This window comes from Lissotriton helveticus, chromosome 2_1, assembly GCF_964261635.1.
Source record: "Lissotriton helveticus chromosome 2_1, aLisHel1.1, whole genome shotgun sequence".
Taxonomy (NCBI): Eukaryota; Metazoa; Chordata; class Amphibia; order Caudata; family Salamandridae; genus Lissotriton; species Lissotriton helveticus.
The window spans coordinates 546,836,736-546,861,276 of record NC_136059.1 but is presented as its reverse complement, the minus strand read 5'-3'; the positions used below and the strand labels follow the sequence as shown (position 1 = coordinate 546,861,276).

The 24,541-nt window shown below is 41.2% G+C and overlaps 1 protein-coding gene across 2 annotated transcripts in view; it reads right to left on the bottom strand.

Annotated features, from left to right (window-relative positions):
• Positions 1 to 24,541, bottom strand: part of AP3B1 (adaptor related protein complex 3 subunit beta 1) — a 1,831,130-nt gene that overhangs the window by 1,527,145 nt on the left and 279,444 nt on the right. For both annotated transcript variants that reach the window (XM_078675217.1, XM_078675216.1), the window contains exon 4: positions 5,791 to 5,886. In XM_078675217.1, the coding sequence (XP_078531343.1) occupies positions 5,791 to 5,886 (96 nt within the window). The remainder of the gene's footprint in view (positions 1 to 5,790; positions 5,887 to 24,541) is intronic.

Sequence of the window (24,541 nt, the reverse complement as noted above, 5' to 3'; positions counted from 1 at the left end):
CTATATGTTCTCAAGAACGCGGCTGACCCTGTCCCAAATTCATACTTTAAAGAAATAAAAGGGCTTCAGAGAGACCTCCTCTGGGGCGGGAGACCACGTATTGCCTTGCCAAAACTCACTCAGTTGGTACGAGGGCAGAATCAGGTTACTACTGGGCAGCGCACATTATAGTAATAAATCACGGCACTTATGGTCGCCCCGACCACCCGGGATTCAATATGGACTGACTGCTTCTTCCACACGGGGCTTACACCCGACCACTATACGCCAAACCAGACAGGTACCCACTCACTGGCCCTACCAGCCACACAGTTAAAATCTGGCACTCAGCAACCAAATCGCTCGGCTGAAGCAATAGATTAACCCTTGCCACACCTCTGTGGGATTCATGGAAACTAGGGGACCTGGGAAACTCCCAAGGCTTTGACAAATGGGATCTCATAGGCATCTCCCACATTAGGGACCTCTGGGGCGCAGAGGGCGTGAAGCCCTTCGATGCCCTCCAATGTCAATATGCACTGGTAGATTCGGAACGTTTTCGATATCTGCAAGTCCGACATGCATTGCAAACAGTATTACCCTGTGGCTCCTCCCCACTGGATTGCTCCCCGCTGGAAGACAGGCTACTGGATGGCCATATCCCTGGCAAAGCTATCTCCCTAACTTACCGAAAACTTATTAATATGGAAGACCCCCTGCTGTCACTAAGAGAAAAATGGACTGGAAATGGCATCGAATTAGACGATGAAAGCTGGCAAACGGCGGTCTCCTCCCCCAAAACAGTGGCTATCCGACACCTCTCCGCCTGGTGCAGCTAAAGATCCTGCATAGAATTTACATAACAGGTCCCCAACTGACACACATGGGCGGGCCGGCAGATGGGTCTTGTAGGAGGGGGATGCACCCAAACGGGCACGTTCATGCACATAATATGGCATTGTTATCTAATCCAGGAATATTGGCATAAGTTACACGAAATAATAAACGAGACGTTGGAAGTCGAAATTAAACCAGAGGCCCCTAGATGCCTTCTTAATATATGGGAACCCACTGATCTCAACACACACGCCATACAATGGGTCACACTCGGCTGCATGATAGCCAAGAGAAATATAGCACGGCTCTGGGGGGCTTCACATGCACCTACGATCACTGACTGGAAAAAAGACCTAGATTGGTGTATGCTAAGAGAGAAGACTGTATACATGGCCCAAGGCTGCCCCCGAAAATGGTCTAAGATTTGGACACCCTGGAATGAATACCGTGGCAATATATGTACTCCTCCCTGTAATATTGATTGTGATGATCCCCCTTCCCGTGATTTCCGATTCATTATCCTACTGTACATGTATGTATATTTGATTTCATTGTACTACCCACTATTGACTTCTGTGGAACTGTATCTTTCTGTTTAGAGTCTGTTTAATAAAAAGATTTATAAAAAAAAAAACGAGTGAGATATCTAATGGCTTATATTAAAGAAGGTGGAAGGCACTCGTAGGGGTGTCAATATTAATATGAAGAGGAAGATCCGTGAAAAGTTTATGTCAACATTTAATACTTATAGTGTGGGCCTCAATAGTAGGGAAGAATGAAAACACATTGTTGTGGAATAATGTTCATTAATAGTATTGAAGGCTGTAATGAATATGGAAAGGGAAAGTTCTCTTCCAACTGGAAAGATGCTGTTTTTCAATTATGTATCTATCTTAAACTTGGTGCTCGTATATCAGTAATAATGAAGAGCATGTGGGCAGGGATTGAGACTTTGTCTTTGCTATTATTAGTTAGATATGAGATTTTGATGGGAATCACTTCCTATCTGCATATCATGGAGAAAGAAATAGGCTGGGGTAAATAACCTGTTTTAAGATAGGGTGATTGCTAAGAGTACCGAAATGTAAAGAACATAAATTCTAATTTGGCACTCATATAGATTAGAGTGTGAAATAGGTTTAATCAAGAAACAATGAGTTCCAAAGGAGAGGTTAGTGTTTATTAGAGGAAGTGAGATTTTAGGAGTATAAGACGTTTTTCCCCCGTTGTGACATGCTCAGTTGATTTTTGTTCATGAAGGGAGCCAATTGAGGTATTAACCTGTTCCAAGATCGAATCTAACGTTTGTCCGATATAATATATTGAGAGGTAAATAATACCTAAATGTGTTACCCCCAAAAAAACAAGCATTTTCCAAAGCAGATTAATAATAGCATAGTACAGGAGATGGTTACCTCCTCTGATAACATGAGGCAGACCAGGCTGTGGCAACATATATAGGACAGCTGTCTAAAGAGTTACACAGAGGAACAAAGAACTACCTTGTTCAATTATGGCAAACTTCGTTTTGAGCATGTTGAATTAATTGGGAAAGAGGACAGAAATTAATTGTATGTCCTGGTGTACCGGTTTAATTAAAGGCAGGTGAGCAGTAAGAACTATTTTAAACAGAGTGCGTGTTGAAATGAAGAGTTTAGTTACTCAGACACATTGTCAGAAGAGGCAAGAATCCAGTCACAGTAAGGAGAACAGGTGTGGGCGAAAGCAAAGGATTGCAAGTCATTATATAACTTCAAATTCTTAGTTTTCAAGGACAGAGGCATAGAGAGTTCTATAGATTATACTCTCAACACTAGGCCTGGGCGGTAAATTCTGTTCCATTAGCGGAATTTGGGTAATTTCGCGTTCCGCAGACAACGCGAAATTGCCCAAAATTCTGCGTTCAGCGACTTCGCGTAATTTTTTGCTTGTTCGCGTTCTCAAATGCATGTTCACGAGATATTTCCCCGCGAGCACGCAGTGATTGCGAACAGTAAAAAAAGCATCGCGAACAAGCAATTCCGCGTGTTCGTGTAATTTATGCGTGTTCGCTGAGATTTTTTACCGTTTCTCAGATATTTGCGTAACACGCTTACTCAAATTCCGCCCGCCCCTACTCAACACATATTTGGATTTTTTAAATCTTGATGTTAGGTCCCACTGTTGAAAATTCAAAATGTTATGGATGCTGAGAGGCTACTGGGTGGACCGTTAATAGTGACTGGGTTTTTGTTAATAAGTTGGAGCTGGAGCTGGATACACTGAAGGTAGACGGGATTCAACAGGTAATCAGCTCATTGTGAATGCTTAGTGTAACGGGGAAAGGGGATATAATGCGATTTAAGTATTGTTTATCTCATAAATTTTACCATACAGATTGAATAGTAAGAAACTCTTCACATAAGATATATATGATAAATGGGACCTCTACATAGAGTTATAAGATGATAATGAAGCCTATTCCCAAGAGGTGAGAGGAAGCACAGGCATTGGATGTTTGGTGGCAATTAATAATTCTACTGATAATTAACATTTAATCAAAAAAGTTTTTTATATTCTAGAGGTCCTATAATTTGAGCAAGAGGGTCATTATCTACAATTTTTGTTACATATTTCTTAAGACCTCATTTGTATCTGATTGTGAGCAAGTTCCATTTGCTATCATCTTTGGATTGTAAGGAGGGGAGTCAATTGATGTATTGCCAATAATGAAGACGTAAGGATCGACTGGAGAGGCCCTAAATATGTGCTATGGAGGTGAGATGAGATATAGTTCACTCCTAAAATACAAAAAATATATACAATATAAATTCTCTGTTATGAGGAAGGGGGGTACTGGGAGCATATTTTCTGTAGTTCGTCTGTGCTATAGTTCTAGTTGAAACCATCTTGGTAAAGATTATGTCAGATCCCAACTTGTGGGGGCCTCAGCGTGGTCAGCTATCTTTGAAACTGGACTTTTGGCACCCCTCAAACCCCTTCAGTTCATTTCTATAGAGATATTAATGACTAATCGTATATTTCTTATTCCAGTTACTCCTTATTCTTTGGGCTCATGTGAGGCTTTGGAAATCCATATTTCAGTCATATGTAAGTCATTAGTAAAAAAAAAAAAAATAAAGAAAAGTAAAACAAAAAAGATAGCTCATTCCACTTCAGTAACTTACAGTAGCAGTCACTTGCTGACTTATGATACATTCTGTTGGAAAGGCAGGGACAACAGATACATCCATTAGAACTTTACACCTTCCTCTTCTCCTGTATGAATGTGCCTTATGGGTTCATCGATCTGCACCTCAATATGCCATTTAGGCACCGTCTGTAAATATAACTATGTCTTGGAACCTTTATTGATTTGCTTTTTCAACTTATACAACTGTATTAAAACCATTGTCTCTATCAAATCGCTTATCCAAATGACACCTATGAACTCTGTACACTTAATCAAGGTCATCTTAAATCTCTTGGACATTAAATTAGAGCGAAACTGCTCGATACCCACTTTGTGGCTGTCTGGCTCAGCTGCCTATTACAGGTTGACAACCACTTCATATATTCCTTATGTGAATGATTCATCTTGTAACAGGGACACATTCCCATCACCTATCCCATCTCTTACAATCTTGGAGTGGATAAGACATATTTTATTAGTTTTTAATGCCAGTGTTTAAGTTTATAGTGATGTAATTTAGAATCAGTGGTAGGTTCTCAACTTTTTCTGTCTAACAGTGCATAAAGCACAATTTCCTTTACGTCTGCAATAAAAATAAAACACAAAAATGTTTGTTCAGACTTAGGTATTTGCTTTTTTAAACCACACTATTCCACGAAGCCATGATTAGCTACACTAGTATTCCAAAAGTTAAGAAGAATCTAAACCACATGATGGCATAACTGCCCTCAGTTCTTGCACCCTAAGGGATTATGTATGTGTTGATATTCACTATGAACAATAGTGATCCAAGCATAATGAAGAGGAAAACAGCACAGACTACATAGTAAATGGGGCACTTTATCAATGTAGAATAAGTCATTGATTTAATCAATTCATTTTCTGTGAACATGCAACTAATGCCAGTGCTTACAGAACTCATTACATCCCGGGTCACATGCCCTTGATTCAAAAACACTATTTGGAAGGTCCAGCTCTATCCCTACCCAACTGAGTAGGGCCACTTGATATTTTCATGGATAATAAATGATTTTATCTGGAATTCTGTGATCCATTTTCTATTGTTCCAGATGATGAGTTGCAGTAAATTAAAATCAACCTGCTTGCAGGGAGAACCCTGCCTGTAGTTGGTCTACTCACACCGGTTAATCTAGAAGCTGTCCAGTTGTTAAGGAACATGGATTTCTTATGCGGTCTTGGTCATTCATCAATTAAAGTCTCAAACTACAATACTATCAGCTCACATAACTGCATGAACACTGGAAACGGGACTCAGAATATCACACCTGAAGGAGTACCACTGTACACTACTGCAAGAAGGACAGCACAAATTAAGCAGTCTGGCAACTATCTAGGGGTGGTATTCACTCCTTCGTGAGAAACTGCACCACGCCAAGGATTCAATGGACAGTCCTCAAAGGGAGAAGTTGAATCTAATTTACTTTGTGAAAGGAACTAACAACAAAGTCGAACTTTTCTTGCTGCTAAGCAATCTACATTCGATCAAATGGTTTAAAGACACACGACTGAACATATGTGACCTTCGAACAAATAACATTTACAAAACAAAATAGTGCTGCCATTCACAATGCTTTGAAATGTTTCTTAAAGTAGATCACTTTCTCGTCAGACTGCCCCAGTGTAGGATCTCTGGCACTTGTGTTGCTACATATAATCTGGATAGTAGCAGTGTGCCCTCCATACAACCAGGTTAGCATTGACCATTTTTTTCCTAACACTCCATTTCGGTTATGTTAGTGCATATATAAACATATTACTATAAAGAGCTGGGCTATACTTACTTTCAAAGCACGCTGGAAAGTGCTGATTGATAACAAAGCCAAGTCTTGCTGCTCTTCTGCATAACGTACAAGGTAAACATAGACTAGTTTTTTTATCTAGAAGAAAAAAGAAATTAAACATTACTGACAAAATTGATACAAATTTAGACACGTTTACCACAAAACACTGCAGTATATAAATCACAAAGTTAAACAAAATACAACTAATTGTTTTTATTCCTCTGTAAAATCACCAAATTAGGCTTCTCACAGATGCATGCAAGACACTGCACAACACAGGATCAGAATACTGCTGCCCTAACTTTCACCTAAGCACCAGACACCTGAGCTCAGCCTCATCCTCTCTCGCACGCACCCTCCTTATCCACACAAGCAGAATGGGCGGCCTAGTCTTCTCCTACTTCGCACCCGAATCATGGAACATCCTCCCTCTCTCTATACATCAGGCCTCCTCTACACTTCTTGAATTCTGCAAGAAGCTGAAGATATGACTTCAACTAACTTCAAGCAGACAACCTACACACCTGCTCCAGCACCTGAATACCCTTCGGGTGACAAGTAGACTATACATATCCAAAAACATAACATAACCATCTCAAGTTCAGAAAATTGCTTAAAGAATTCCACTTTAGTTTAACATCCTGGCAGCAGTACTAAAGCTAGGAATGCGAACAACCTAAAGAGTCAGCTGTATGCACCACATACATATTCTCACTATTCACCACAAATTGCAACACATTACTGTCAACCAACAAGACCTCCACAGCACCCTCTCAATGGGAATGGGTTTGACAGAACACATAACAAAGTTGTTTATGTCTTACTTATTGAATGTCTTACTTTTGTTTTTTTATTATTGGGGTTTTTGGGTGTTTTTTTTTTTTTTTAGGTCAAAGGGCCTTTGGTATTCTTTGTGTGACATGGAGCACTACACTACTTTCCTATGAATCTGCAATTCTGAATTCAATTTCGTTCCACAACTCAGAATAATTGATATGCGGTATAAAAACCAAAAAAAGAGCATGCTTCAACATTTTACTGCTGTTAAATGTAAAAAAGTTGGTTAAGCGTATTAAAAAAACATACTACAACATGTTACTTAACTTTCATTAAAACAGAGGGGTTGTATGCAGCTCAAAAAAGACCATCCTGAAAGAAGCAGATTGCTGGAAAAGTGAAGGTTTGCACATTTACAAGCACCATTGCAGCTCTGAAAGATTTGGAACACAGTATTGGTATTACTAATGCATTTTCTCCATTTGATTTAGTTTGTATAGTGCTTAGAGCGAAAACACCAGCTTCAAAGCATGTAAAATTATGTGGGAATTTACATTTAGCATTAAGATTAGAATAAAGATACATATTTTTTATATTTAGTTTAGTGGTAATCCCTCGAAGTGATGTGGTCAAAATAATGATAGATCGATTGGGGTGATAAAGAAGTAGTGGTGATTCTGGACTTTCAGTAATTTTTAGCCATGCTTAACAGCAGATGTGCTGCTAGACAACATGGCTAAAAGACATTCACATTGACAAGGCCATTAGCTCAGGCATTGCCGAGACCGATTGGCTTTGCCAATGGTAGTTTATAGCAGCACGTGTTGCTGAAGACCACATACTTTGAAAAATGTCAGTTTCAAGAATGACTCACAGACTAAACCAGCAATGCATCAACACGCTGACTTCACCTTAAATTATTGTGTTCGGCCTCTGATCTGAGCTAAAGTTTGGTGCGCTGTCTTTGAAGTTGTGAAGTGGCCAAGAAAAACAAACATTTGCAGTGCAATGGGTCTCGCATTGTTGGGGGTTTGAGCTATTGGCATTGCAAATAATGAAGCAACGCTGATAGCTTGGGCTTTCAGTGGTGCGGGACCTGTTGCTTTGCAAATGCTTGTTTAACATAACTACACCACTAGCTGTGATTCATAACACATGCCCGTATGGTATTTTGTGAAAACGAATTTGTTTATCGATATGTCATCAAAATACACTGGCCATTACGATTCCAATTCTGCACCTTTTTATGCAGTGCATCAAATAAGGCATTAGTGAAACAATGCCTGCAGGGCAGTCAATCTAGGCAGGGACCCTTGCAGTATTATGTCGGACCTGCTGCATTCTCCTGCTTCTTTCCTAGTTTTCTCTTCCTCTTACTTTCGCAGTTCAAACTCTTAGGATCATTGGCGGACGTCTTGCTGCTGGCAAAAAGACTCTTGTAACCTCTGATTGTGCATCAATGCGAACTGGTCTCTGTGACTTTTGTAGCCAGTTTCTTACAATTATGGGAGGTGTAACATCCTGCAATAGGCGGTCATGTTAAGGTCAGGCAATGTGCTTACACGCAACCAGGTCGGGAGTGCCCAGTCGGGAAAGGCAAATGTTGGAAGCCAAACCGGGACAGGAGTTTAACAAGGGAAGAACAGCTTTGTGATAGGAGCGCTTAAGTCCACTTGAATAGCATATTAAGTCCTATATGTTTTCTTTTCATTCTGGGAGAGGATGTGATGTTAATGCCAGTTATACCGGCTTTGGATCTGGAGGGCCAGTTTCGGGTCTCGGCGCAGTCAGTATTCTGTGATTCTTGGCAAATCGCTGAATCTTTCAGTGCCAAACAAATACAAGCAGTGTTGTGAGCATAACAGCAGTGGCCTCAGAGGGTTGGTTGGGGCCTAGAGCAGTGTTGTGTGAGGGGATGAGGGGGAGGTACCAGGAGATTAAGGAAGGGCAAGCAAATGAAACGACCAGACGGCAAGCAAATGAAGCTCTGGAAGATTCATTGCACAAGTAAACATAGCACTTATGGAGGAAAGAAGCAATCCAACCAAAAAAAACAGTTCTCTAAGTATAAATAACCTAACCAGTAAGAACACATGTAAGAGGGCCAGTTCTCATGGGAGGATACATAATTCCAAAAGAAGAGACTACTTTGGTTTTGGAGGCATTGCATTTTATGTGGCTCCATTTCATCCATCAGTCGATGACCTGGAGGCAATTGCACATTTTTGATGTTCCAATGTCCTTTGGATATTCCAATTTGAGAAGTATCTGTGCGTCGTCTGTGTAGCTATAGCAGGTGAAGTCAAACCTGTTTATCAGATCTGGTAATGATTTCATGTAGATATGAAAAGCATCGGTGAGACGACTGAGCCTTAAGAGACTCCTGCTTTGATGTTGTACGGTTAACAAGATAAAGGACACATGTATAATATTTGTTATAATGTGTAGCTATGACGTGATTAAAGTGAGAGCTGTGCCTTCTTTTCTGGCTTCCTCAAGTCTTTGGATGAGTGTAAAATGATCAACTTTGTCAAAGGCCGCTGAAGATTCCAAGAGAAGGGTAGCACCCCGTTCTGGTCTACTGGGTTTTTACGGTCATCACAGATAGAGATGGGTGGCGATTCAGTGCCTCTCCCACGACGGAATCCAGTTTGGAAGGCAGAAAGTAAGGAATTATCTTCAACACATTTTGACATCTGGACCAAAAAGCTGCTTTTTCTATAGGTTTGCCCAGTAATGGACCATTTGCAATGGGTCTGTAGTTGGCTGGGTCTTCCTTCTCCAGGGTAGCTTTTTGTTTCTTTTTCATTTATGGGTATATGTATGCCATTTTTTGTCTTCTGTGAAAAATCCTGTTGTTAAGGAGTTATTGATGAATGTTCAAAGCTAGAAGTGCCTGGTTAGTGCACTAACTTGATGTCCATGTAATGGGCCAGAATAGCTTGTGCGTTATACGGCGAAAAGATGACCACTTTCCAGGGTTCAAGATTCTTGGAAACTGTTTAGTAGGGACGGAGTTCCAAGAGCAGTTGCTGTTCCCCAGCTTCCAGGCAAAAAAGTACAGGTTATTCTTGTCGCCAGCAGCGGGGCTCGGAAATCGAGGACAGGGCTGGTGGGAAACAGATCTCTCTCAAGATGAACTGACAAAGCAAAGCACTGGACTAAGATTAGCCGGTCATACAAGTGTTAGCTGGAGGCTACTTCAGGGTTTTGAGTTTTTCCTGTCAATTTTAAGGCTGCCTCTGGCAGGGAACTGAGGGAGGGGCTGGAGGCCTTTAAATGTAACTGGACCGCTCTCCATGAGGAATAAAATCACCAAATACATTCAACAAAGGAATCTCTGCTCTAGAATGGCACCTCACCTCCAAATTCCAGCATGTAGGTGAAGGGGGTACCGTGGGTGGCACATCCTTCTCTGTCCGGTGGCCGAGCTGTGGAACTCCTTACGTTAGCGTTAGCCACCTGGTCTTCTGAGGGCTGCTCAGTAATTGGCTATTCCCCGCATGACACTATATGCAAACATTAGTATACAGCATATCCCTCTGTATATAAGCATTTATTTGGACTATTGATATGTACCTACATATGTGCATTGCTTTGTATAAATGTGTATAATAATATTTTTAAAAATATAGATATTTGTTAGTTCTGCTTAACAAATGTGCATATTACTTCGTCACATTATTATATGCCGTTAACACATATATAAGTGACTGCATAAATAAGTAAATCTCTTCTCAGAATTATGTACCTACAATTGCTTCATTATTGAATTACAAAAAATAAAAAACACAAGTTAATTCAAAGTACAACACCTGAAAGCCGGATTTATTAAGTGCATCTTTATTCTACATATATCACCTTCCCTATACATATACACATATACACATATATATATATATATAAATATATATATATATATATATATACATATACACATATATATATATATAAATATATATATATATATATATATATATACACCTTTCATGTACTTATGTATCTATATAATAGTTTGCTTTTAATACAGCATAGCCAATGTACTACCCTATTTATCACCCAATACCGCTCTCAATATATCCTCTACATCAGCTCTCTGACTCATCTCAAACCTCATTCTACCACTCTTGCTAGTGCACTACCCTATTCTCACCCTATATCTCTATCCTATACCTCCACTCTCTTTCATTCCAAACCCCGTTCCAATACTATGATCCCCAAAATACCCCTTTCTAAACTCTTCCCTCCTCTACCCCTCCTTGCATAATCTCATACCTCTTTTACTATTCAGATCTCCGTAACAAGCCTTTCTAAACTCTTCCCTCTGACTCTTCCCCTCCACTTCCCCATTACTCATCCCAAACCCCCTCCTACTGCTAGGAACTCCAAAACAAATCTAGACCCTTCCCTCTTCTATTCCTCCACTGAGGTTCCGTGGTTATCGGGACCGGACTCCATTTTGTTTGCATTGTTCATAACGCCATTTTGTGTTGCCCTCGCGTAGGCCTTGGAAGTAAACGATCGAACAAAGTTGCATGGGCTTCGTTGTCCATGTACATATTAACTTGCCCTTTCTGACTTGTGAGTGAACTGCAGGACGCTGACCTCTTCACCTGAAACTGACCCTTCACGAAGCCAATTTCCCTTGGTTTGATTCTTGTCTGTAATTGCCAATCAATGTTCAGGACCTCGTTAACTTTTAGTTTCCTTGCACATATCTTATCCTAATCAGCATCCGAATTGTTTCTTTCCTTACGACTTTTCATTACATGGGTAGTGCTTTCAATTATGGGTTTATCCGGCTTGTGGAAATTGAATTTGGGACATTACTAATAATTAACTTTTGGGTTGGGTTACTGTAAATTGGGTTTTTGTTAATGTGATACTCGGTTAGAAAATGTGTCCTATTGGTCAGAATTTTGCGCAGTGGGTGTACATTTATAAGGAGAATATTGTGTATAAATACTGATGTCTTGCTCTATGAAAATTGAACAGTTTCTTGAGTTGTACACCGTGTTGTATTGCTGGGATTACTGTTACTAGCTGCAGCTAATAGATTTGATCTCTGACGCCACCTAGAAGTATTCCGTGTCTCTGTTTGCCAAGACAGGAGAACCTGAAGACTTTGGGCGCCGCTGGGTTCTAAAACCTGGTTCTTCAGTTGGCGCCCATCGGTGGGGCGACTTCAGCGGTACCGGTCCTAGCCCGAGGATCGTGAGGAGCCACGTGAGGAAATTCTGGAGGAAGGCCGCCACTTCATTGACCCCTGCATGTCGACGTGGACCAAAGGTCTTTTCTGCGAGGCTTCACGCTTTCCAACGGCTACGAAGGACTGCTGCCCTGACTGTCGCCCTGTCTTGGACCCTTGATTGACCCTTTGTAGAGCGAGACGATAGACGGTCTTCTGGTGCCGTGACAGATATTTGGTTAAGTATAAGTGGGTCGCTCCCACGACTTTGTTTTGGTTCTTGGTTTTGATTTGATTTTTGCAAAAATCGAAGCCGAGGGGCTCGTATATTTACGAGTGTATCGATAGTTGATAACCCCTTGAAGTTTGAAGCTAGATTAGTGAGCGTGATAAGATGCCTGGTCTTAGCAAAATTAGGAAATGGTTTAGTTGTTGTTGCAACAGGGATTCCCGATTGGAGGATTCGTGTCCGATACCTCCGGTTGGAACTCCGACTTATGAGCTCTATTCAAAACACGGAGTGGGTCCTATTACTTATAATGAAGTATGGGTCCGCTACACTAGGAAAGATGGTGTCTTACGATGGCCCCAACATGGTAGTTTTGAATTAAATATTTTAGATAATCTGGAAGTTGCGCTATTTAAGAAGAAAGCCCGTCCGGCAATGTTTGACTCTTTCCGCCTTTGGCGAAAGGAAGCCAAACAGCGAGAAATTAAGCAAGCAAAGAGAGATAGGAAAGATAAGAATATGTCAGTACTACAAGCTGCTAGGCAGTTTAAGTCAGATGAGGAAGATCGAGTGTGTGACGTTTTAGATAGACAGCGTTGCATGGCCATAGAGAAATGTTATCCGGCCTTGCCGTCTTCTCCTCCGAAAGTGACTGAAGACCCTGAAAAAGATCCTTTGAGGTCTCATTTACTGAGATTGCCACCCCCTTATGTGCAGGGTGCTACTGCGCCTCCATTACCCCCGGTTGTTCTACCCTTTGTTGTTCAACCTCCTGCTGTTGTTCAGCCACCCGGTACTCCACAGATGGTTTTACCTCCTACTGTGCAACCCACTCTAGGGTCGCAAGCTTTGCTTCCATTTGTGCCTCAAACTCCTTTGCCTTCTGCATCTCCGACTCCTACTGTTCCTGTTCCTCCTTCGTCTCAAGATTTTAGCTTTCCTGTTTTTACGCCTACTTCTTCTACTTCTGCTCGAAAACGAATGACAGAAACTGTCGTTAATCTGTTGTCTCCATTGTTTGGGCCACTGAGTATGACCCCTGTTTTGGAACGTTAGCAGAGACGTAGTCAGCTTCCTAGTTCCGAAGAGCGAGCAGTGTTGGATTTGTTGGCTCGTAGATGGATTTTAAATGCTTCCAGGTATAATTTGCCAGCAGTTATGGATGTTTTCTTTCAGTGGGAGCCGCCTAAGCAAAGGTATGTTTTTGATGTAATGTGTGCTTTTCTGCGGCAGGAATAGGAAGATAATGAGTTGGGTCCGATTCCGCAGGAAGTGCTCGATGTTCAGTGAGAGTTTGGTAAAGGGACGATAGTGGAATCTGATGTTACTGATGCTGTATAGACTATACTTGCCTTCAGAACTAGACTCCCGCCTCAGCCGTTGTATGAACCTGATCCATCTGTTAATAGGAAAGTGAAGCAGTATCCTATGAGAGAGGTTCCCCCTGTCTGGAGAGAGGCAGTTCAGGCTGATTTTAATCGGGGTATTCAGGCTGCAGAAGCCCATTTTCAGTGAGTGTGGGTACATGTTCCTTGGAAGAGAGCAGAGGTCTTAGCTCTTAAGCAGACCTTATCTGACCCCCGTAAGAATCCTGCTGGTTATTACAAAAAGTTGCCTCAGACAGTTGAAACATGTATTATGAATTTAGCTGACATAGATATGTTGATGGGTAATGTAGTTCCTCAACCTTTGTGGGCGAAGATTCGTCATGAGAATCATGCGGCAGAATTAGTTGATACGTGGGCTAATATTGTTGCTGCAGATGGTCGACAGGTAGGAGGTGCTAAACCTGAACCTTTAGTTGCAGAATTACCAGGTAGGATTATTACTCTAATGAAAACTATCATGCCTGCTTTGCGAGTGAATTGGGACAAGTTAGCAGCATGCAAACAGAAGAAAGACGAGAGTGTGTCCGATTTCTTCACTAGGTTTGAAGAAACGTTTATCGATCATAGTGGTCAGGACATGAGTACGGAAGGTGGTCAAAGGTTGTTCGTGGACAAATTTGTCTTTAATTTGCTTACCGAACTTTCTAATAAGTTAAAGGACTCAGAGTTCATGGGCTGTTTCTTCGTCGGCCCAGATATTGGCTACTGCACAATATTATGAGAATAGGGATAAAGATGAGAAGGATAAAGCAGAGAAGAAAACTAAAGATTTAAAGACGAAGGTTCTTTTGCAGCAAGCTTTTCCTCCTCGTCAGAATCAGCCACAGTTTCAGCAACCTCCACAGTTTCAGAGGTTGTTACAGAAGCCTGAGCTTTATGCTCAGTGATTCTTTCCTGGTCCTAATCAGTGTGCTTATTGAAGAGAGGAAGGTGTTTTTAAGAATAGTTGCCCGGCTCTGTTACAGCGTGCAAATGGCGTATCTGGTCAGAGAGGTCATGGTGGTTCCCAGCAAGCTCCTAGGGGTAGGGGACGTGGTGTGTTACCCCAGAATGAGCGTTCCTCTTCCCTTCAGAATTCTTCGAATTATTTTGACAGACAGAATGTTCCGAGTGGTCAGTCTGCAGAGTACTATGTTGATGATTATTATGTCGATAGTGAGAGTGCTAGTTATAATGATAGTTAGGACAGCCATGGGCAAAGAGAGGGAGTAGTGTCAGTTCCAGTAGATCAGAGTGGACCTTATGTTGAAGTGACAACATCAGGTGTGGTACAACCTTTTCTTTTGGATACTGGTGAGACAAAGAGTTCTATTATGCACTCTAAACTTCCTGGCGCATCTTTGTCTGGCTTGACCAATGTTTCCGTAGGATTTTCAGGCGCCCCAGTTTGTAACCCGATTTCTAATCCTTTGCCCCTTTCTATTGGCCCTTGTGAATTGGAAGCTCCTCTTATTTTGACGACTGGTTGTAATGAGAATCTGTTGGGTTTGGACTTTCTGAAAAGATTGTATGCGACATTACATTGTTCTCCTTCGGGAGTACATCTTACCCTAGGTAAGAAAGTGATTTCTCCGATGTATTTGTCTAAAGATTGTCTTCCACTGGAATTGCGTTCTCTTCCTGATACACTTTGGGCTACAGGTCCTAATGATGTTGGTCTTTTGCAGATTCCACCTTATGTTGTCACCCTCAAATCGAATGCTAGGCTACCTCGTATTCCCCAATATAAAATCTCTAGTGATGGCGGGAGAGCTCTATTAGCGATTGTCTATGATTTGGTTGAGAAGGGTGTGGTTGAAGAAACGAGAGGTAACGTGTGTAACAGTCCTGTTTTGCCTGTCCTTAAGCGTACTGATGCTTCTCAGCCACCTGTGTACCGGTATGTGATCGACCTTCGAGAGGTCAAAAAGATTGTGGTGCCACAGTTTCCTGTTGTTCCCGATATCACTGCTTTGTTGACTCTGATTCCTGCTTCGGCAGCCTGGTTTTCAGTCATCGACTTGAAGAATGCTTTCTTTAGCATTCCGATTGCTGAGGAGAGTAGAGATATTTTCGACTTCTCTTTAGGAGAACGAAGCTTCCGGTTTAAGAGAGCTCCCCAAGGTTATTGTGAAAGTCCCTCCATCTATAGTCAGGCGTTGAAAACTCAGCTTGATAGCTTTGTGTTGCCTACTGGTGCTACTCTTATCCAGTACGTTGATGATTTGTTGATAACTGCTGATTACGAAAAGATTTGTAAAGAGGCTACTCTTTCTCTGTTGCGGTATTTGTCTGACCTTCATCATAAAGTGTCACCTTCAAAGTTGCAATATTGTCGCCAAGAAGTAACCTACTTAGGTCATCTCTTGTCGAAGGAGGGAAGAAGGTTGACCCCAGAACGAATTCAAGCGATTGCGCAAATGAGTGTGCCATCCACACAGAGAGAAGTGCACGCTTTCTTAGGTATCACCTCGTATTGTAGACAATGGATCCCTAATTTTTCCCTGCTAGCGAAACCTCTGTTGGCGCTGACTCTTAAAGATACTCCGCGTCCTCTCCCTTGGTCTGATGAGTGTCAGAAAACTTTTTCTGAATTACGTGATGCATTGTGTTCAGATCCGGTATTGGGTACTCCGGACTACAGTAAACCTTTCACGTTGTATGTTCACGAGAGAGAAGGTTGTGCATTGTCAGTGTTAACTCAACAGTTCGGAGATAAGCAGCGTCCATGTGCGTATTTTTCAGCGACGTTAGATCCAGTAGCTAAAGCGTTGCCGAGTTGTCTGAGAGCTACAGCGGCAGCGGCTGTTTCTATCCGACAATCTGCTGGTTTGGTATTGGATAATACGTTGATTGTGATGGTCCCACATGCAGTGGATACCTTATTGAACAGGACCAAGACACAGCACCTTACTAGTGCACGTCTGTCAGGTTATGAGTTGACTCTTTTGGCTAGCCATGTTCACATTAAAAGATGTAATGTGTTGAATCCAGCTACGTTGTTGCCGATCTCTACAGAGACGGATGCTCAAGAACAGCATGATTGTTTTCTTCGTACAGAGGAAGAAACAAAAGCTAGAGTTGATCTGAAGGATACTCCTCTTGAGAATGTTGATGGTACCTTATGGGTAGATGGTTCGTGTTTTAAGCTTCCGAAAGGTGAAACGACTGCAGCATATGCCGTCACAACTTTACATACAGTTGTTGAGACAGCACGCATAGCACAGAATTCTGCGCAAGCAGCAGAGTTGATTGCATTGACATGAGCGTGTGTGTTGTCAGAGGGAAAGCGAGTGAATGTTTATACTGATAGCCAGTATGCGTTTGGTGTTGCCCATAGTTTTGGACGTTTGTGGAGAGAAAGAGGATTCCTTACTTCCCATGGCACAAAAATTCAGCATGGGCAGTTAGTGAATGAACTTTTGGAATCCCTTACTCTCCCAAAGCAGATTGCAATTGTGAAGTGTAGTGCACATAAGAAAGTTGTGGACGATGTAGGTCGAGGGAATGCGTTTGCGGATGAAGTTGCGAAGGAAACGGCGAGAGACATGATGAGCCGTATGTATGTGGCAGGTCCTGCAAGATGGGTTGTGGAATGAGGAATGTGTGAAGACACAATAGAAAGTGTGAAGATGATTGAGGCTGAAGTTACTGAGAAAGAAGTGAGTACGTGGAGACAAAGTACGGGTAGGTTGGATTCGACAGGTTGTTGGGTTGAGTTGTCAGAACACCAGCGATGGTTGTTGCCTGATGCGTATGTGCTCCCAGTGGTTACTATGGCGCATGGAATGGCTCACATCAGTTCGAAAGGGATATGTAAGTTGTTGGCTCCAGTATGGCAGAATGCTGGAATTCCGAAATGTGCTGAGAATGTTGTGAAGCATTGTATGATTTGTCTGAAGTATAATCCTGGCAAGGGAACTCCAACTCCAGCTGGTCATTTTGCTCCTCCGACGTATCCATTTGAAGTGATACAGCTAGATTGCATTCACAAGGAGAGATGCAACAACCTGAAGTATGTCCTTGTGGTTGTTTGCGCCTTTTCCAGATGGATAGAGGCCTACCCCCTAAAGGATAATACTGCCTTGTCTACAGCCAAGGTTTTGCTCAAAGAGTATTTCCCTAGATTTGGTTTGCCGAGAATTGTATGGTCGGACAATGGGAGTGAATTTGTGGGCCGAGTCATGAAGAAAGTGTGTGCGGGATTGGGTATCAAACAGAAGTTCTACGCAGCGAATCACCCCCAGTCTGCTGGACTTGTTGAATGTTACAATGGTACGCTTAAGCTGAAATTAGCTAAGGTACAAGCGAGCACTGGTCTTACATGGCCGGATGCCTTGCCGTTGGCTCTTTTGTCAACAAGGACGACAGTGCATTCTCGTGTGGGACTTAGCCCATACGAAATAGTTTTTTGTCATCCAGCGAATGTTTGGGGTGTGCCTCGTCCTAAAAAATACAGTGACCTTGAGTACCCTATGTTGGTGGACTACTTACATGACTTGACTGCTAAATTACGTGTTCTCCACCAACAGGTCTATGACAGTTTACCGACAGCTACTACAGATCCAGGCCACTATTACTTTTCAATCCAAATAACAGATTAACATGTTCATCACTCAAATTCATTTCATATTTCCCTATATTAACTCCCCTCCAACCCCCTTTAATCATCCCAAACACCCTCATACGGATATAAACTCCCTATACTAATTCCCACTAATCCTTTTTGCGTTCCCAAGGGTGGAATTTAATAAAATATTGACTTGTCCATGGGGCAGGTTGCTTCATAAATCTACTTGCCGTGTAACAAAATCCACTTGTCACTTCCATGCCATGTAGTGTAGTGACAAATTGTGGTAGCAGTCTCATTATATAAGAGCTCTAATATAGCCTCTCTGATTATGCCAGTGCTCATAATATAGGGTTTGAATACTCGAAATTCCCTTTTTTGCCACCTTTCACCAGATCTACATATTGGGGTTGAAGGTAGTGGTAAGCAATAGTTCCAGGAATGGAATGCCCTTTTGAGTCTCCTATTAGCTTGCATGTTTTAAGGATTTTCACCCGCACTTCTCTAATCTTTTCCCATACTGAGAAAGGTTGGAAATTTACTTCTGACAATGGCAGACGTAAAACTTCTTCAAAGATTGGGAAAAAAAGTGGTTGTACGGAAAGTGAACCTGCGAACGCTCAATAGATTTTGCCATGAGCAAATCTACACATGCATGTTTGCTTGTGCTAAAATACAGTTTATAAATATTTTCTAGGACCAAAATTTTTTTGACTGACTTCTGTAAATGCTTGGGAATTCATGAAGGATTCAGAAAAGGGGGTGGTGATGGACAGAGCATCTGAATTAAACAGAACACTCATACCCAGTCAAAAGATCAGGGCTTGATCCATCACCGTTTTTTAGCTCACTGCACCATCCCAGTTCAGAACCTGGCTACATGCAAATTAGTCTGTCCCTGGCCCAGTTCATCATGGGAACAGGGCAGACCAAACTACCAAGCCAATTCTTTACTGGAAAGGAAACAAGCTTCCGGGGACCGGTTTCTGGCATTGCAGCCGTCTTCGGCCCGGCTTGCTTGAATCCTGATGGTGCAGTGAGCAAGGGACTCATGTCTGAGCATACCCTCCCACTCCTATAGTGGCCAACACGATTCAGAAAAGGGGGTGGTGATGGACAGAGCATCTGAATTAAACAGAACACTCATACCCAGTCAAAAGATCAGGGCTTGATCCATCACCGTTTTTTAGCTCACTGCACCATCCCAGTTCAGAACCTTTTTGAATCGTTTTGGGAATTCATGAAAGCAGTAAATCTGTACAAATGCAAGGACCTATACCATGGGTGCACTTTTGAGATTTTTTTAATAATTGGGAAATGGCGTAAACCAAGACCTTTTGTGTTTATTAAACTTCTGTGTCTCTCCCCGTCTATCGGCTGGCTTTACCATCAGTGACAGCATTCTGCTCTTTCACAAGGAGCAAATTGGCAAACAAAGTAGTTTTGTTCACAGCCAAGAACAAGAATGTGTGGTTTTTTAGACCAAATTTTTTTTTGCCAATGCCTGTTAGAATGATGAGGGCCCGGCAGCTCCCACGCCAACAAGGTTTTACAAAAACCATGCCTAAACGCATTGGCAAAACCAAGGGGCTACCACCAATTTCAGACCTACTGACTTTGCCAGTGCTTGTTAATTTTTATGTTTCCCATAATCTTGTTGAAACTGGTTACACAGTTTTATCCCATTAGGAAATATTTTGGGAAATATTAGCATGCATCAACATATTTTATAAATTATGCTGCAAAGAAACCGTACCTAAAAGATTCATACGTCTCGCTTTCAAACTTCTGCAAATCTATGCTTCTAATCAGAGAGCATTCTGGGAGCATTATACATAGCCACATACTGGTAAACTTTGAAAACGTGTGTACACATGTTTATACTGGAACCGCTGTCAGAAGTGCAGTCTGAGCTTACAACATTTCCTTAGGAAGCTCACCCTAATAATGAAGACACTGCATTAATGAACCAAAAATACAAGTTCAAACAGCATTAACCCCTTGCATATGCCGCAAATTTTCGTGCTGGGTGGGCGATATTAAAAGGGGGCGTGATTTGGATGGCAACGGCTGTCCTCCGCACACACCCACCGTGATGCATGACGGCTGGGAGCCATCATGAGCATATGAACACAAAAAATTCCTTAACTGCTGACAATGCCTTTCCCTGATCCATAATGTGGTACTGTAAACTGGCAACCAAAGGGTTTGCCCTGCAGGAGGTTGGGCCTACTTGTCCCAAGGACAAAATACACAAGAAACTTGTTGACCTTAACCTCAAACAAGATGTTCTCGGCGTTGCTAGCGTGCTACTAACTGAAAAGCGCTTCAACAGCTCATCAGGGGTAGCAAGCGCAATATAAATGCAAACCTTTCACTCTTCTATCCCTCCACTATCATCCTCAATCCAAATAACAGACTAACATATCCACCGCTCTATTTACTTCATATTTCACTATACTAATTCACCATTAATCCTTTATGATTTCCGGAGTAGCTTGCTACTTGCCGAAAAAACGCTTCGACGCATCGTCAGGGGCAGTAAGTGCTATAAAAATGCAATTACAATACAATACAGTACAGCGTGAAATCTTGCAAAACGTGAGTAAAATGAAAATAACGCACATTTCCTCAAATCTTACTATGAAAAAATCATTTTTCAAAGGAGGTCTCTCTTTTCTTTACAACATAACTACCCAACTCTCCCATCGTAAGACTCGAGCAAGGGCCCTACTCCTAACCTGTTTAAGGAATGCAAATAACTCATTCCATCGCCTGGCCTGATCCGCTAGAAGGGAAACTTTTAGATAAGCTTTAGTGAGACTGTCAACAGCTAAAACGGGCATCACCAAGCAGTACCGTGTCAAACGTCAATGCAGATGTAAACACAAACGCAATTAATAGCTGCAGACAGACACCAGATATCAAACGTGTCCAGCAAGGTAAAGTCGCAAAAACGTTATGCAACTAAATGAAACAATCGACCTACTATGTAAACGCGATCTAAACTCAAAACTTTTTTATGCGTTGGCAAAAAATATATATATTATTAACCATGCGCCTTAACAGTAATGAATGCGCTCGCTGTGTGGAGATGGATTATTGTGCCACTTGGGACAAAAAGCATAACAATGTAAAAATCACAGAAGGTTGCAAAACAGTGAATTTGTTCTTGTTCTGCTTGAGATTAGGGCCAATCAATACGAGCCACGCGAGGCAAGCGCGCCGAATGACTGCAGGTGTGCAGAGCGAGCCCTCGGCTCTTGAAACCACTCTGTGAGCAGGAATGGGGGCGCGCGGGGCTCCGTGCTTCCGTCCTCCTCGTCCGAGTTACCGCCATTCAATGGCACAACATTCCTGGCTGTGAAACTAATCATAACAAGCCCGCATTAAACTTAAGGAACACAGCCAGCTCGGTTTAATTACTTCATCAATATTCGCTCATCAAACTTCATGACTTATTGACAAAATCTTGGATTATTTCTGCTCTGTACCTGTGATTCATACTAAGTCACTTTTTGTATTTTCTGCCATTGAACTATTCACGCACCTGGACAAAGGGACACAGTAGTAGGTCTTTGTAAGATGAAATTTACAGGACACAATTTTTAACCGCCACAAATGCCCCTCAAATCTATTTTATTCAATAAGTGTGCTGCCGTGGGTTCCAGTCGCATTCAAGGATTAAGCACGTTTAGAAAAACAGACATTTATAGAAAGGATAAAGTGAAACGTTTGTGAGAAAAGAAATATGCTAGAAACAATAGTAAGTAAGCATTAAGTATTAAATTAAATTAATAGAAAAGCAATAGCTGAAATAATAAAACTTTTCAAAATGTGATTTCAGGGTAAACTTATTTAGGCTCCATGTTAAGACAAACACTGTTCTGCTTACATCTTTTTTGAGGTGTGGGTGCTTTTAGAGGTGTCTGTGCCGTGGCATTCCATAGGATGTTGGCATAAAGTGTAGTAGACAGAGGTGTTTCAGGGTTCAAGGAGGAGAAGTAAGCAATACTTAAAGGAATGTATTCCTATTCATTAACTTATATAAAAACGGTTAAAAAAATGTGTGTGGAGCGTAAAACAGGTGTAGGGTGCACAATTCCAATTTCAGAGGGCAGAGCAAGAAGCCTTTCGATTTGAGTTAAACCAGGAAAATGATTTCAGATTATAAATTGACTTTTGCTTTTTAAAGACTCTCTATCTAATAAATTAATAAAATATACTTAAACATTTTTTTTTACTTTTCTGTTATTTCAAATTCATGGTTTCACACTTTTTTGCTTTCGGTTAAGAAACAAGCATTTACTAATGTATTCATCCAAACGTAATACTTTTCCAACTGAATTTGTTCACCTATATTCCTATAAGCAGCAACAAAGGTTACCTCGGTCAGAAAGGGTCCATCCAGAATAATCAGGATTACCAAAATACTTTTAAATAATGGATCCGTTTTTGGTTACTGAATAAATTAAATACCTTTTCTGAAAGCATGATGCTTCCTCAATCTAGGATAATTGATGGTGAAAGCCTAATTATGTGTTGTTGCTACAATATTGCCTCAACCCCCTACAATTGGCTAAATGCAATCATACAAGTCAAGGAAAATTGAAACGCCATATAAACATTTTTGGCACTTGTAAAAAAAAACGCTGACCTGCAATCTCTAATTTCTAATTACACATCATAATATGGATTTACATTTTTGATCAGAAAACCTTTCCACACAAGTTTCAGTAGACAATGTTTGTCATCCTTAAGAGAATCATAAAATGGCATATTATTTACCATTTATTTACCAAATGCTTCACTATAAATTATACCTATTCTGCCTATTTTACATAAGGAACTAGCTGTGATCCTTGGGGTACTAAAAACGTGATTCCATTATTTTAATTTTAAATGCATCCTCAATAACAATTACCAAATATTGAGAACATCTCTCCTTTAAAACCATACTAATGAAGCACATTATCTTTCAAATATATTACATGTATTGCAAACAGAACATAACGGTGTCCAAGGGGACACACCTCAGATAAGAGAAATGTACAATAGTTTCAGTGAATGATTAACATTTTCATTTAGGCAGCTCATTAATCCAGATACAATGACTTAAATGCCCTTTTGGGACTCGTGCATCAATGTTTCTGGACTACTCAAATGAAATTGTGGTCTACTTCTGCAGGACCAATAAAAGTAATTCCGTGGCTGATCATAACACATCACATCTAAGAGGGATGACTATTATTCCTGGCTTTAATTCTATTCACATTTCCTGTTCCAAAATGAATTTGATTCATCTCTCTGGCTCAATAATGTTGCTTCTCCTTGTGTTAATAACAGAAGCAAAAGTATCATTTTATTTCCAGCACCCTTCCAGTGGAACTAGAGAACAAACTGGTTGAGGAGGATAGTTATTAGTTAAAGCAGTATATGGCAATTACTGTGTATCATTTCTCGAGGATAAGCTGCCTTGTCGTTTTTCATAAAAGTTGTTCGGCGCAATTTTTTATTTCATCCATACAATGTTACTCGTTAAAATTTGATAAAGGTACTAGGATTTAATAACACATTATGAGAAATGTGCAGGGCATTCAAATCACCCGATATCCACACTTAGTCTTACATGAATTCTGGAGGACAGCATTAGCCATCTCAACACCATGATGACAGCAGGTTGGAAGAAGAACTGTACAAAATACAAATCTGATTTCAAGTGTTAAAATGGTTAGTGTGCACAACAGCACAGTTCCAATGACCCTTACCCCAATTTGCTTTCATAGTTGCACCATGGTGTAGTGAACCAACTCACCATACAAAAACTCTTCATAGAGTAGTTTCAATGGCTAATTGAGTTCTTGAAGTCCAGTTATAATGTCAGGCTCGCTTGATTCTTTTTAGACAGAAACCACAGGTCAGGTTTTTGCCATCACAAAAATGTTTACAAACGTTATTGTACGCTTCAGATAATACAAGTTGTATTGAAAAACAAGGGACACCCAAACCCTCCTAGTACACTGAAATGAAACTAGTAACTTCAACGCAACTACAGTTCACCAATGTTGGAATCTTTCATAAATTCACATATCAATCATTCCTCCTCATCAGAGCTCCATGCCAAGTTACAATAGCAGTGTTCAAGATTAATATGACTGGGGCATGGCATGAAGGTGTAAGAAGGATAATGTTGCTTACCCAGTAAGCATCTGTTCTTGGCATGTAGAGCTGTAGATTCACATGCTTTGCATACTCCTGCCATCTAGTGTTGGGTTCGGATGTTTGCAAGTTGTTTTTCTTCGAAGAAGTATTTCCTGTTACAAGGTAGGTGACTCCTCCTTTCGGTGATAGTGAGCATGGGGATTGACTCCATTATTAAATTGTTTTCCCACAGAGGGTGAGAGTGGAGATAGTAAGTGTAGAATAAAGATTTCCATGCGTATGTATATAAGATAAGAACTGCAACAGGTACAGGTATCAGGGGAGGCAGGTGGGCTCATGTGAATCTACAGCTCTACATGCCAAAAACAGATGCTTACTGGGTAAGTAACATTATCCGTTTGAGGCATGTGAGCTGTAGGGCACATGCTTTGCATAGACTATACAGCAGTATTCTCCCA